This window comes from Amblyomma mixtum, chromosome 9 (assembly GCF_055824585.1).
Source record: "Amblyomma mixtum isolate Tamu chromosome 9, ASM5582458v1, whole genome shotgun sequence".
Lineage (NCBI taxonomy): Eukaryota > Metazoa > Arthropoda > Arachnida > Ixodida > Ixodidae > Amblyomma > Amblyomma mixtum.
In genome coordinates this window covers 101,310,628-101,325,881 of record NC_143020.1, presented here as the reverse complement: position 1 = coordinate 101,325,881, position 15,254 = coordinate 101,310,628, and the positions used below count along the sequence as shown (strand labels likewise).

The following is a 15,254-nucleotide window of genomic DNA, read 5'->3' as shown; positions in this document are numbered from 1 at the left end:
CCCGACCCGGATCCTCCGAAGCGCAACCTCCTCTGCACGGGTAAGACCACGGGGAAGGGTTACCGCACACGGAGGGATTAGAGCACGTGTGCGGCGCCGGAGGTGTTCCTTTTTGTTAAAAGGAGGGGGGTGTCATCCAGTGTTAGGACTCGAGGCCAAGACGAAGTTGGGGTCACAAGTTGGGTCGCCGAATCTGCACGGCTTTGCGAACTCAGGAGGTTTCGTGGGACCCACTGAATTCGGATTGACTGCGTGATGCGTGCCGCGAGACGATGGATGTCCTGGCAAATGCCTGGGGTGCGACTGACGCGTCGTAGTAGGCGTATGACTTGAAGAGCGTCGGTGCGGATGACAATGCGAGCCGTAGGTAGTAGGGGAACGGCGGCCACTGTGCATAGTGCCTCTTGAACGGCAAGCATCTCCGCACAGAAGGAGGAAGGAGGTTCTGGGAAGCGAAACCTGGACGTTTTGTTGAGGGCAGGCTTGCAAGGGCAGTAAATTGAAGTAGGGGTTTCGCAAGCCTGGATGCCTGCGTCAACGTATAAAACGATGGAGCCATGCGGCAGATGGGCGTCTTCCTGTGTAATTCGTTCGCGAAACGACGCCGCCGCGAGGGTAGATGATGGCCGACGTAGATCAGTTGGTTTGCTATCGCTTAGCTGCACAAAATTCCAGGGAAGGAGAACTGGCGGAGGCGGCTGTCGAATGGAGTGCGAGGAAGCATACGCCCTGAGTGCACACGTTGCGTGTGTAAGGTTAGACTTAAGCCGGCTGTTCACACACTGCCTGTAGGGAGGCGGAGGAAGAGACGGAAATCGGCGCAGTTAACACTGCCCGAAGGAATGCGGAGAGGAGGGTGTCCGGCTGCGACGCGGGCAACACGCGGCTGCAACGAAAGAACTAACGGTGGGCGAGGAGGCGAAGCGCGCAGTTTTAGCGACAGCGAGGAGGCGACGCGCATGCGCAGTAGCGCGCGGCTGCGTCGAAAGGTCAGGCGACGGAGTCGGCGGCGGCGACGGCTGCGGCAGCGGCGAGGAGCGACCACCTGCGCGGCGCGTGACGTCACTCGGTTTCGCGCATGCGCATAACTCACCAGTTCGGCTCACGCGAAGCTCGGCTTTGACCTGCGTATTGAATCTTTTCGTTTCAAAAGCTCGAAATGTGCGAGGGGAAGCGGTTTAGTATCGAAAGTTTCAGTGTTGTGCACTAACATTCGCAGCCTCTAAAATAAAAAAGACAATCTTAACGGGACAGTTATTGATTCATAATCATCATGTCCCAACTACCCCATTAATTGTTCTCCACTTGACTCTGTTTCAGCTGATAGTACTTCGGAGTAAATATTATAGGTAGTCCTTCCTGGAAGATTAATATTAACTACATAACATCCCAAGCCAATCGCATACGTGGGTATCTAAAACGAAACTTTTCACTAGCACCATTTTGGCCAAAAAACAGTTATATACTATCTATGTCCGACCCAATCGAGGGTACACTTCTTCTATATAGGACCTAGGCCATGTATCACTGAATAACACCTAGAAGAGTGTACAAAATCACTCTGCTCGTTTTATCCTCAGTAATTACAACCGCAAGGCAAGCGTCGCTGACATGAAACAAAGCATAAATTTGCCCTTTCCTCTCCCCTTCTCGCTCTCCGTCCTAAGGCTCCTCGTGTCTGCATCTTCCATAAGATTTATCATCATAACGACCAGCTCCGATCGCGCCTGATCACACATCCCGCTCATGTTTCTGCACGTGTCGACCATTGCTATAAAGTTGTCATACCTCGCCGAAACACCATGACGTACGCACATTCATTTCTACCAAGAACATCCCGTGACTGGAACCACCTATCTACTGTCCTGCTCGCTATCACCCACAACCATCGCTTTCGTATTTCGCTTACTAGCATATTTTGAAGCCTTTTTTTTTCTTATTACTCGCACTCGGCGTTTATCATGTTCTGTATGTCTGTTCCTTCACTTTTTGATACGTTGTTGCGAAATCAACTAACTATATGCTGTGTTCTGTTGAAACCGATGTATTATGCATTAGAAACCGGCACCAATGTCTTCGATTAGTGCCCTTTTTCGTTTTTTTGTTGTTGTTTCGTTTATTCTCTTAATTCTCTTGCCTTTATTTTTTTCTGCCCTCGAATGAAACTGCAGAGTGACGTTTGTATTTCTGCGCCTCCCCTCCATAATGCTTTTGTAAGCCCTAAGAGAAGAATAATTAAATAAACAAATAAATTTTTGGCGCTTCTACGCTAACGTACCTTGAAACGGTCTCTACCACTTTTCTATGAAACTGTTGATGTAAAAGGAAAGGGTGTCTTTAAAAGAAACATTTTATTAGCGCTCGAGAATACGATCGTCGCAAGAAGAGAGGAAGAACGCCTATTAGAGGAAAGGGACAGGGGGAAGGGGGACTGCTCTTAGGCCTTCTTTCTTGAAGCCGTGCATGGGGACGCATCCACTGGTGTCGTAGGTTGAGTTAGGCTCAGTGCCTTTAGTCGACGTCAATAGTTACGGGAACAGACCCGCAACCAAGAACCTTGCCTTCGTCGACAACGTTGAATGTGGCTACGACGTTTCCGTCCTGAAAACAGCAAATAAGAACCTGAACTTGCGATGCACAGTTAAAACACGTGTGGATGTTTTTAAGTGTTAGGTGTGAATAACCAAGAGCTAGAGGTAACTTGAGGTTATAACAATTTAAAAAAAAACTTTATGTGACCACTCAGGCAGTTAGCAACATTGCGTATGGCAGTCGTGGACAGTTCGTCAAAAAGACAGCTGAATCCTAAATGTAGGCCACCATAGGTACCGGAAGACGCGGGCCAGCGCTCATTTAGGTAGTTATGAGTTTAGGTAGTAGTTGGCAGTTTGGCAGTGGCAGTGGCGAGCGACGGACACGCGCTTATAGGGCTCGCACGACTCTGCACATTTTCCAGGTCCGTTCCTGCTTTGGCCCTCTTGCTGTCACCCTGCATTGGCCCGAGAATCTACTCCCGTTCTGCGTGGACTGTACAACTTGGTTAAAAGAGTCGCTTCCCTTTGACACCTTTACGCATCGGCTGCCGTCAAGTTGTTCCAGCAACAATGCACTGTTTCTAACATCGACGATAGCTGGACACGCCCCCCGCTCTCGGCAGTTTGGCAGTGGCAGTGGCGAGCGACGGACACGCGCTTATACGGCTCGCACGACTCTGCACATTTTCCAGGTCCGTTCCTGCTTTGGCCCTCTTGCTGTCACCCGGCATTGGCCCGAGAATCTACTGCCGGCCGTTCTGCGTGGACTGTACAACTTGGTTAAAAGAGTCGCTTCCCTTTGACACCTGTACGCATCGGCTGCCGTCAAGTTGTTCGAGCAACAATGCGCTGTTTCTAACATCGACGATAGCTGGACACGCCCCCCGCTCTCGGCAGTTTGGCAGTGGCAGTGGCGAGCGACGGACACGCGCTTATACGGCTCGCACGACTCTGCACATTTTCCAGGTTGGTGCACTTTTTCTTGCTAAATTTAGCCACCGTGTACCTATTCTAGCGCCACTGTTGCTGCCAAAGCTTGTCGTAACGCGGTTGTTTTGTATGTGATTGTTCTTTATGGGGGATGCAGAGGAAGTCTGCATTGCTTGCAACAAAACAAGTGATGCTCCTGATGAGCTTGTAATATGCAAAGAATGTCAGTACCCTTATCATGTACATGGCTGTTCCGGAATTTCTGAGTCTGGAAAAGCACTGAGTGCTCGTTCGCGTAGAGCATTCCTCTGCCAAACATGCAAAACGGGAGCTGCTCGTGGCGGAAAAATGCTGCCACCTGCCGACGCTCCTCCTTTCGACATGGTCGCTGCTTTTCTTCAGCTCAACCAAAAACTGGATAGTCTAATGCCACTGAAAGATAAGGTAGATAACATTGAGCAATCCGTCCAGACAATGTCTGACCATTTTGATGGAATCATGAAGCGTCTTGATAACCAAGACAAAGAAATCGCCCACCTGCGGAAAAGAATGGCACGGGTTGAAAATATGCGATGTGAAGAACAACTTTCTCAGCTTAATAATGACTTGGACGAGCTGGAATTCCGAAGCAGGAAAAAGAACATAGAAATTCATGGCATTTCTAAAACCGAGCATGAGGACCTCCTAGCCAAAGTGAACGAAGTGGCTGAAGAAATCAATGTTGCAGAGCTTAGTAAGAGTGACATTGAGGCATGTCATCGGCTTCCTGCGAAAGTGGATAAGATACCAGCCATTATTGTGCGGTTTCAACGACAAACACAAAGAGACGAATGGCTTCAAAACAGAAAATCTTTGGTAGAGAAAGGCAAAAATGTGTACTTGTGTGAAAACCTGACCGGAAGAACGAAATGGCTGCTTCTGCAAACTAAAGATTTGGCTAAGAAAAACAATTTCCGGTATGTTTGGTGCTCAAACGGGAAGGTGCTTGTTCGCCAAAGGGAAGGTGATTCTGTTCAGATCATTCGAGATGAGAGTGATCTTGTTGATCCGGTGCCTTGAAAAGGTACCGTTTGTGAATGTTGCATGCAATGACAGAGTATCATGATGGCACCGGACGCGTACCCTCTCCCGTGCGAAATCAGTAGCAGTGTTTCTTTTGAATTGAAAAGCCTGTCAATACTTAAATGTTTTCATCTAAACGCCAGGTCAGTCAGGAACAAGCGAGATGACTTCTCTATTTTGTTGAGTAGCTTTGGCTTTCCTTTTGATGTAATTATGATCTCGGAGACCTGGCTGACCGACAGCGATGCCTTTGAATTGCCTTCATTCTCAACGTTTTCTTTAAATCGAAAAGCCTCTCGTGGCGGTGGTGTGTGCATGCTTGTTAATGCCAACTTACAGTGCGAAATTTTAAACGATTTGTGTTACCTGTTGGATGACGTTGAAATCCTTTCAGTTAAATCAGGAAACATTGTAATGTATGTGGTGTGCAGGCCACCGTCTGGTGATATGGGTATGTTTCTTGAAACAATGGAATCTTATTTGGGTTTTGTATATAAGAACAAATACGATGTAATCATTGGAGGAGATTTTAACATAGATATGTCATGTTCAACGAGCAGCAGTGTAGATTTTGAGGTCTTAGATGTTATAGCGTTACAAATATGATAACCAAAGCAACCCGTATAACTCCCAATTCCCAAACATGCATAGATCTCTTCCTAACAAATATTGATTCTGCGCTTATTCACTCAGGAGTTACATGCTGTGACATAAGTGATCATATGGGCATCTATTTGTTTTGCCGGAAGGAGGTTCCGAAGCGTGACCCTCGTGAGAAAGTTATGTGTCAATGTATTACAGAAGGAGCTTTAGATAGATTTCGAGCGCATATTCTAGGTGTGGACTGGTCCGATATATACAAAGAGGCCAACGCGGAGAGCGCTTATGGCTTATTCCTCGAGAACTTTACTCATGCTTACAGCATACACTTTGTTTCAAAATTAAAGAGGCTACCAAAAACAATAAGAAAACCATGGATATCACGCGAACTGCATACGCGTATTAAAGAAAAGCACAAACTATATCAGCTATTTGTTCACACCAAAGATATTCTTATTTTTGACCGCTTTAAGAAGTACAGAAATAAATTAAACTCTGACATACGAGTAGCAAAACTGAGGTACTACGAGAACTACTTTGCAGATACATCTAATCGCCCTGATAAACTCTGGCGTAAAATCCGGTCACTTGACTCTGGCGTTTCACAGGCTGGTAATCCCGATAAAATTACTGACAATGGCATAGAATACCAAGGTAACCATCTCGCAGAAGAGTTTAACAAGCATTTTACTCCTGCGTTGAACCCCTCAGCTGATACATCTCACATATCCATTGACAGGCGCCCCCCTTCTTTGCTCCTTGAACCTGTCTCTACCAGAGAAATCTTGTCAACTTTTAGTGACCTTAAAAACAGCACCTCGTGTGATGCGGATAATATCCAGATGCGTCCAGTTAAGTATGTTATCGACATCATCGCTGCGCCATTGGAGCACATATACAACCTATGCATAGAAACTTCCACTTTCCCCGCAAGAATGCAGATTGCTAGAGTAGCAGTTATATACAAGAAGGGAAACAAAAACAGCTTTGGAAACTATCGACCAATTAGTATTTTGCCCGTCTTCTCCAAAGCTTTCGAGAAACTGATTCTTAAACGAGTTGAAAGCTTTTTAAGTAAACACGCCATAATTACCGACTGCCAGTATGGCTTCAGAAAAAACCGGTCAACAGAACTTGCTCTTTTACACCAGAAGGAATATATACTGAGGAATTTTGAAGATAGGAACCTGGTCTTGGGAATTTTCTTAGATTACAGCAAAGCATTTGAATGCATAAACCATAGCATCTTGATGAAAAAACTTGAATGTTATGGAATTAGAGGCGCAGCTTTACTCTTACTTAAATCTTACTTGTCCAACAGAAAACAGTATGTCCAAATAAATGAATACAAGTCAACTCTTCGAACAGTTACCCGCGGAGTGCCCCAAGGAAGTATCCTTAGACCACTGCTATTCAACCTTTACATTAACGACATCACTAGTGTGGATAATAACGCTCGTTTCATAATTTATGCTGACGACACCAGTTTGTTTTTATCCGACGCTACTGGTAGTAAGTTACTGGAAAATGCAAACATACTCCTGGAAAAAATAAAGACATGGTCCGATAACAATCTTCTTTCAGTTAATGCAACAAAATCTAAGGCAATACTTTTTCATCCAAAAAATAAAAATTGCAGTGAATTTGGTGAGCTACATTACAACCGAGACCAGATTGAGTTAGTAAAATCATTCAAATCGCTTGGCGTAATATTCACTGAAGACATGCAATGGGACGACCACATAAGTCATATAGCATTAAAGACATCTCGAGCCATAGGATTTATGACACGTTTCAAATGTTGTCTCCCACAAAAGGTAAAACTTATGTTATATCGTGCATTATTTCGCTCACATCTAAAGTACTGTTCATTAGTATGGGGTACTGCTACACAAACCAGTCTGAAAAAACTTGCCGTTCTTGAAAATAGGGCCCTCAGAATTGTTCATAACCTGCCATATAGATACTCAACTAAAAACTTATTTTCCAAGCACAAGATTATTAACGTTTTCAACCTTTATGCATATAAACTATTGCGCACCTATAAAATAGAACAAAGAAGATGCATTACAAACATATCTAACTTAGCCCCAATTCAGTTATTTCAGTGCGCATACCCAGGCCGTCGCAAACCACACTATGTAGTTTCTTTAGTCAGAACAAACTATGGACGCCAAATGGTAACATTCCAACTTCCCTGACTCCTCAATAGATTAATTACTGCAAACATTGATATAGGAAACATTAGCTGCTCTGACCTTCTCAACTACTTTATTTCCGAAGCCACATTTTTCTAGCTTTCACACTTTGAACTTGTATTTGATGTATTGGTTGCTGTTATAATCTTTATAACAGGTTTTTTTGTTATTGTTGTTGCTTTTGTTGTTATTTCTTAAAGCCGCATTAATTTTCTGCACACGCTGGTGATTGTGTATCTGTCTGTTGTTTTTTTTTCTCTCTCTCTTTTATTTTCTCAGAAGTGCCGACGCATGCCACTGCCTACTTGCTGTACAGGGGGTGGGAACCTTGTCAAGCGATAACCGCTTTTATTCCCATCCCCTCCAACACTGTATGGTGATGGAAATAAATCATTATTATTAAATATAATTTTTTAATATACGCCGAGAATAAGATATTCATTACGAAAAACTAAACGGTATTATTAATCAGCAACTAGATTAAAATACTCAAGCTCCCTCAGTGCTTTCACACTCGGCTTTTCTATACATAAACATAAATTCATTTTGAAAAAGTTATTCTGGCCGCTGCTTTCTGTATCCGATGCGTCCATCATGAATGAATTGTGCTGTCTTTTCTCAATCATAACGAAACGAATTTTTTGTTGCACTTGATAAACTTCATTTTATGTTTCGATCAGGAAACATTCACTCTGAGCAGTGCATATCAGCTCAGCAGTACTCTATTGCGGACTACTTGGTGCAGTTATAGAAACTTCGGCAAATTGTGAGAGAAACTTGTGTGGCAGACCAGGAACGAAAACCACTCACAGGCATGTCAGTCTCCGAAATGTTTTCATTTTATCTGTATTGTTATCCAATTACAACGCTGCGAGTTTAAGTTGCTTGTGTGAGTCTAACTCAAACAGGCGGGCGAGTTGGTCAGACCTGATTGACAGTGAAACAGCGCTACGGCTCGAGGCCAAGTGGAGAACACGGTACGAGACTTAGTTCACTAAAAATTTTGATTGTGTGTGGCCTCCAATTCTGATCTACCGTCCTCGTTCTTCCTTGAATTCTTTCGAAGATTCAAAATTAGCTCAACAGCACCGCAAAAAGATAGGCAGCAGTTCAACTCTGCCGAACCCAGTTTCATGTAGCGAAAGCTACATAAGCATTATTAAACACGGTTTATCTCTGGTACGTCTTTTATTGTTTCTTAATTCCCCCCACCACCTTACTGGCGCCTATTCCTCTTCATTGACTGGCTTGTTGGAGACAAAGAATGATCGATGATCAGTAGCGCACAGTAGTGATTACCTGACAACACAACTGTGAAGTGAATCACGTGATACAACGTGATTACCACGTGGCTTTCTTACTGCCTCTGTAAACAACTTGTGGCGTCAAAACTGAAGGTCAAAGTTCACGATCGAAGTTCAAGGGGAAATGCCAAGGTCAAAAGTTCGGGGGTCAAAGGTCAAAGTCAAAGGTGTAAGTGGACCACATATGATTGGGTATATGCGCATAGTAACACTAGCCATGACTTATCTCAAGGTCGTTTCAGGGTCATTCGGAGGGTCACGGCGAAATGCGTCCCAGCTATAGTGGTGTAGCTTTCGCTACAATGAATATCGCAGCTTTTATGCAAAAGATGCCAGTGAAAGTTAACTTTAGAGCTCGTAGCCAGTCCCAGATGTTTCATGTACGGTGACAACAAATATTTCTTTTTTTAATACTGCACCCTTCGACATCTTTTTGACCGTCGCAAAGTCTGCAACTGATGAGAAATCCACATATATCCTCAAGAGGCACAAGTCCCTGGTGAAACGAGCTAATGAAGGTCGAGCTTACCCCGAAGAACTCTTTCGCCTTCTGGCTGTTGGGCAGTTGGAATTCCAAGGGCGCTGTGTAAGTTCCCGGCTGGACGGGGCATTTGTTGCCCCAGTCTGCATTCATTCTCTTCTCTATCTGTGTGGTGCCATTACAGGTCTTCAGCTCACTGTCAATAGGAAGAAATAAAAATAGGTAATGGGAGAACTAACGAAAACTTTCAAACACTTCTTGGCTTCAGTGAGTCTGTTCAAAAACCTTTTGCCACCTCGTAAGGCATAGAATTTTTCCTAACATTAAAAGATAGAAAGAGGTAGTATAGGCATTTCGAAAAGGTGAACAACATGTCGAATTTTTATATATGTTGAAGCAGAAGTTACCAAAATAACAGTCCTGCTCAACATTGTAAGACAAAAATTTCGATTATTGGAAAACTGCAAGGTGCTGGTAATCCATTCGTCCTATATGCAGCAAAATCGTTATTTTATGGTGTTTTCATTGATCGCATCGAACATTTAATCTGCAATGGAGAAGCAATGGGGAACGCTTTTGACGAGGGACATCAGTATAAAAATAATACAAGTCTGCCGACGGAAGATGTGGAGATATATTGATTGTTACTGTGAAATATTAAAGTGTACGAGAAAAGATTGTTCATAAACTATCAGAATTTTCGGGCTTGTAAGTGCAAAGGACGAGAAAATTTTGCAGACCACACAGGAAAGAAGATACTATTCAATAATTACATTTACACGTAACACTGAAGGCACAATAATACATAGCTTGTGGGCAGCTGAGATGGATGTTTTGTTTACACATAATTTTTACTAGATCAACACCGCGAATTGGTGATGGAGTTGATTTGACATGGTGGAGAAACACGGAAGATGTACAAGACGAATTAAAACGAAAGAACATAGCGAAAATGCTTAACAGAACGCCACACACAAGCTAGCTGTATGATTTCGGTACTGCTTAGGTGCGGTACTTTCTGGAGTAAAGCCATTTCGAAGCTGAACTGATGCAGGTGCCTCAGAGGTCTGAGATAGTTCATGCCATTTAGGCTGCCGTTAAAACTGTATTGCTACGCTGCTCCCTGCCACCGTCAAATTGGTTCTGAGGAACCGAATACCCCTGAACGATGTTTTGAAAGCTTACCATGGAAACAAGCTGTCAATGCAAAGAAGTTCGGAGCTTTCGGACGTTTCAAAGGAGACGTGTAAGATCGGATTCTTGCCAATAACTCTGTTGACAACAATCGTTCCGTCGAATTCGATGGTCTTGCCAAGCTTTGCATCTTTTATTTTCATGCTGGAGATTTCGAAGCCCGGGTTTTGCAACCCTGAAATGAGGCAAATGTTGAAAATTATCAACGGGTAACTTTGATGGAAAAAGAACACATTTCTAATCGGAACTAAAATTCCCTACCGTGCGTATACTTGAAGGGACATTGAGACCAACTCCATCCATTTATTTTCGTTAATATTAATTTATTTTCTGCCTCTTAACGGGTACGCTTGCGTTTTTTCGACCGCAAAATGCGCATTATGGCTGTAAAAATTATATTTAATTTTTTTTTCTAGCACTCGATTCGAACCCGTCATGCCTACACGAGAATAGGCTCATTGCCCCCATTTTAGAGTGATGAGTGGTGTAGTCTAGCCACTGGGATACGCGCCAAAAACTGGGTATCGACTCTAGCACGTTTGCGAAACAGGGCCTTGGTCGCACCTGTAGTTCGTGTATTTTATATTTACCAGCTTATAAATTTCATTCTGTGGTTAGAACGCAGTACCGTTAGATACAGAACAACTTAATTTTGCCGGCTATTACCATTTAACATATCAATTATCTATTGCTTTCATTTTCTTAAACGAGTGTTGCCAATAATAAAAGTATACAGCTTTTGGGCCGAGCAACGATAAGGGAGGGTCTCTAAAGTATTAGCTTCGAACACATACATGCTTTGTCGACAATGAGCATACAGAGACGTTGATACTCATTAAGAATACACTGCTATTTGCCACATAAAACTGTTACTTACTACTAAGGCAAGACACACTTATCCAGTGAAATTTATTGACTCCGCGTACAAGATAACAGAAAATGGCAAAAAATTGAATTGATAGGTAGCATATTGCAAGTAAGTTTGTAAAGAACATAGACATTGCACCTCCTGAATAGACGACTGTTTTCGCGTCTTAAGATTGCAAGCAGGTAGATTTTTAGCGGTCTCGAACAATTCTTTCAAAATACAATGCCTTTGATTCCACTGTAGGAAGACCATAATTATCATTTTGCTTGTGCAAGAACATGGGATGGAAATAGATGTCCCTTAAACTCGAAATCAGAGACAGAGAGACAAAGGTCATAAATGTAACTTGCATGGCGAATCATTCGATGTGTTAGAGATGCGACATTAACGTACTGAAATCGTATATCTTCAATCTGCTCTGTAATTCAAAGAATCCTTCATTGCTGGCGCACGAACTGCGTGCAGTTATAACGCGGAGCACGGGTTTTGCAGTAGTTGCTATAAAAATCTAGAAAATCTGACAGTTGTAACTCCTTTCAGTAACAGAGTAAGCAATGACTAAAAAGAGTGTAGCAAATAGTTAAAAGGATGCCATGAACAAGTTTATAAAAAATCATTTATCGTGGAAGAAGACACTTCCGCAGCGATTCTTGCAGGAGGAATTTGTCTTCTGTAGGTGACGATTTCAACCATCCGGTGGGTCAAAAAAGGTACAGAGGGCTTACCGGAGCAGTCTGTCACAGGAGGATTTTGTGTCGAGCTGGTCGCCAGCTGAACAACGGCCAGGAGGCCAAAACAAGCCAGGGCGATCATCTCCGCTTTGTCTGTCTATCGGGTGGCGCACAGCAATCAAGGTACAGCATTGGCTTTTTAAAGCCCTGGTTCTACGTAAACGCACTACGTCACTAAGTACAAAGACCCCAGAATTCAGGACTAAAAGCCGTTTAGAATGTTCATAATTTTCTCGCATCCTTTGGTCATGAGGATGTGAGTTATGGCTTTTCTAAAGCCCATGAACGTGAATTACAGCGTTGAAAGCACTGCCTGCTGCTGATGTTAGCGCGGGGGTCAACAGTTAATGGCCGAATCGGGCAGTAAAATCCCAGACTAAATCTTTTAAGCTTTTGGGAAAGAATGTTTTCTGTGCTACCCTTCATTCGCAAAGAATAAAATGGAAGTTTAGGCAGCCTTTGTCCTTCCGTCGCGCAAGTTACATTCAGAGGAAATGGAGTGCAGGGATGCTTAATTTCCGTCCGTAAGAACTTGAAAGCCATCTACCGAAAACATTGGAACTTGAATGCTCCGCATTGTGAAACATATATGTAAATAGGCGGATACGTGCACACATCTAGTGTGCATGTATGCGTCTATTTTCGCTATTTTCGCCTATTTTCGCTCGGACAGAACGATACAAATACTCACCTTTGGTCTTGTCTATCGAAGAGTGGAATTCGCTTCCTTCTAGCATTGCGACTATCGCTGAAACATCAGCATTTCAAATAGCTCTTTGGTCCTATTTTAGAAACTTCTAACATATGTTGATATGCGTTCTTTTTTTTATCACTTTGTGATTCACTTCTTAAGTTTTTTTTTGGTTGCTCCAGTGTGTGTGTGTGCTGGCCGTAACGTTCCGCAAAATGTAAGATGCTGTGTTTAGTAACTTTAAAAGCCGGGATTTTTCTTGATTCTTTGCGGGGTTTGCTACATGTGCATTTTTTCAAATACCTCATACATATTAGCCTTTTTTTTCTTTCCTCTTATTAACTTGTACCTGCCTTCTTAACTTGTTTACTTCTGTTTTCAGCCATTTGTATTCTGTGTTGTATATCTGTTGTTTTCTTTGATGAATCCACCCCTATGTAATGCCCGCATTGGGCCTTTAGGGTATTGAAATAAATAAAAATAAATAAATACATACGTACAGTCTTTGTCACAAGTAACCAGGCCCCATGGTTTGCTTCTTATTCGTATACCAGAGCCCTCACGGCTTCCCTAAAGATCAAAAAGTCATGGTGAAAAAAACAGCGCAAACTAAGACAGCAAACACAGAACAGAGGGGAGAAACTACAAGCGGTGACTCGCAACTAACGTTTATTAGAAAGAACAGAACAAATATATACAATAACCACCCACGACTGCGTACGTCATAACTGCGTACTGCGTACGTTGCGTACGTACGTACGCGTACGTTGCGTACGTTGCGTAGACTGCGTACGTTGCGAGTCAGCGCTTGTAGTGTCTCCCCTCTTTTCTGTGTTTGCTGTCTTAGTTTGCGCTGTTTTTTTACCATGAATTCACACCAACTAGCCCAAATGTCTGCTTTGCTACAATCAAAAAGTCCTTTGAAGGTGAGGACAGGGGTTCTTCTTTCCATAGAGAAATTTAGAGCTTGGCAGCTGGCATAATACCTTTAATATACAACTGATAAGAAAAACGTGCAGCCTGGTTACTTTTGACAAAGACTGTACGTACAGTCTTTGCCAAAAGTTTAGAGCCCACAGGGTTTGCTTCTAAGCCTCTCAGTGGGACTCCTGTAACATTCGTGGTAGTCCTACCCATTGGAGGAGGCAGGACCAGAAATCTTCTTACCTTCAGCAAGTTGGGAGCGCTGGAGATGCATTACGAACCGCACAGTGTGCTTCAGAAGCAAACCCCCTGGGCTCCAAACTTTTGACAAAGGCTGTACATACATGCATGCATACGTACGCACATACATGCATGCATACATAGATGCATACGAATCTATGGTCATGAATACCTGCCCTCATCCCCGATGTACTTTCGTTTCGGAGGACAGTTTTATAGGGTTACCGTGGTTACCGGTTGCTGCACCTCATGTTCTGAATCAATGCACAGTTTGTTTTCATGACGTACTCAAAGATTCGCGTTTTAGTGGAACGCCGAGCAATTCTTCTCTCTAGAAAATTATCAGAGAAAGAATTCTGTTGTAGAGATGACGGCACGAGTTATTTTTATTTTTCCAGGCATACAGAAATGAGCCAATTCTTATTCTGCAACGAATTAAACACCTTTTTTAATGCTATTTATTAAACGAAGCATTGAGAGATAGCACTAAAAAAACGAAGCGAAAAGGAGAAAACTTGAACGTCGAGTTATTAAAATTAAGACATGAAAACTAGAAGGGACACTTAAACTGCGTCTTAACCTTATGGCGCGATAACGTTATTGGGTTGCTGTTGAGTCCTATATATGGGGAATTGTTCATTCTCTACTTGACACTCATAGTTACCTGGTATTTCTTATACCACTACTGGAGCTGTGGTGTGGCGCTTAAAGGTGCACTGAAGAGGATTCTGAACTTGTCTTTTTGCCGCGGGAACTCGATCTACACGTTCCTAGCATTCTTCGAAACTGCGACTTATTGCCCTGTATTGCCGATTTCCCTAATTAAATCGAATTAACGTCCGGCTCCCGCCCTTTTTTTTTTGAATTCTGCCTCGTACGATGGGCGGAGTCGACCAACGCGTGAAGTTCCTTTCAGCCAGCTCCGTAGAGGCTTTGCTTTCGCTTTATTTTGTTTTTTAGGTTTCTGTGAATAAATAGTTTCATTCGCAGATAATATAGCCGCAAAATAAGCCCGCAGAAATAAAAATACGCGCGGACTATTTGCTACTACGGACTACTACGTATTACTCCGCCGATGGCAGAGCGGCAAGCCGCCACGGGACTGGGTGAAAGGCACTCCACGCGTTGGTCGACTCCGCCCACCGTACGAGGCAGAATTCAAAAAAAAGGGCGGCAGCCGGCCGTTAATTCGATTTAATTTGGGAAATCGGCCATACAGGGCAATAAGTCGCAGTTTCTAAGAATGCTCGGAACGTGTAGATCGAGTTCCCGCGGCAAAAAGACAAGTTCAGATTCCTCTTCAGTGCACCTTTAATCCATGCACCGCTACCCAGCGATGGCAGATGCTTCTACCGGTGCGGCTCATGAGACCTAACTTTCCTCTATTCTCAGAGTAATGCTGCACTCGTGGTTTTGCCGAAGTGACAAAATATACAAAAGGTACTAAACAGCAATGCATTCACATAAAGGAATTCAGCGTGATAACCATGCGCGGCA

General features: G+C 43.4%; 1 protein-coding gene across 1 annotated transcript; it reads right to left on the bottom strand.

The window, feature by feature from the left end:
- Positions 1-2,511: 2,511 nt before the first annotated feature.
- LOC149330380 (uncharacterized) lies at positions 2,512-11,984 on the bottom strand. Its single transcript, XM_089559416.1, has 4 exons — positions 11,897-11,984; positions 10,295-10,478; positions 9,158-9,305; positions 2,512-2,601 (listed from the first exon to the last, which is right to left on the bottom strand). The coding sequence occupies exons 1-4, from the start codon at positions 11,982-11,984 to the stop codon at positions 2,512-2,514; spliced, it is 510 nt and encodes a 169-aa protein (XP_089415542.1).
- Between the last annotated feature and the right edge of the window lie 3,270 nt (positions 11,985-15,254).

Bases quoted from the DNA above. Each gene is read 5' to 3' on its own strand.
- LOC149330380 (XM_089559416.1), bottom strand. From the start codon at position 11,984: ATGATCGCCCTGGCTTGTTTTGGCCTCCTGGCCGTTGTTCAGCTGGCG. The intron at 9,306-10,294 runs GTAAGCTTTCAA...TCCTATTGACAG, and splicing joins ATTGACAGCTTGTTTCCATG to TGAGCTGAAGACCTGTAATG. The intron at 2,602-9,157 runs GTAAGCTCGACC...TGCTGTTTTCAG, and splicing joins AGGCGAAAGAGTTCTTCGGG to GACGGAAACGTCGTAGCCAC.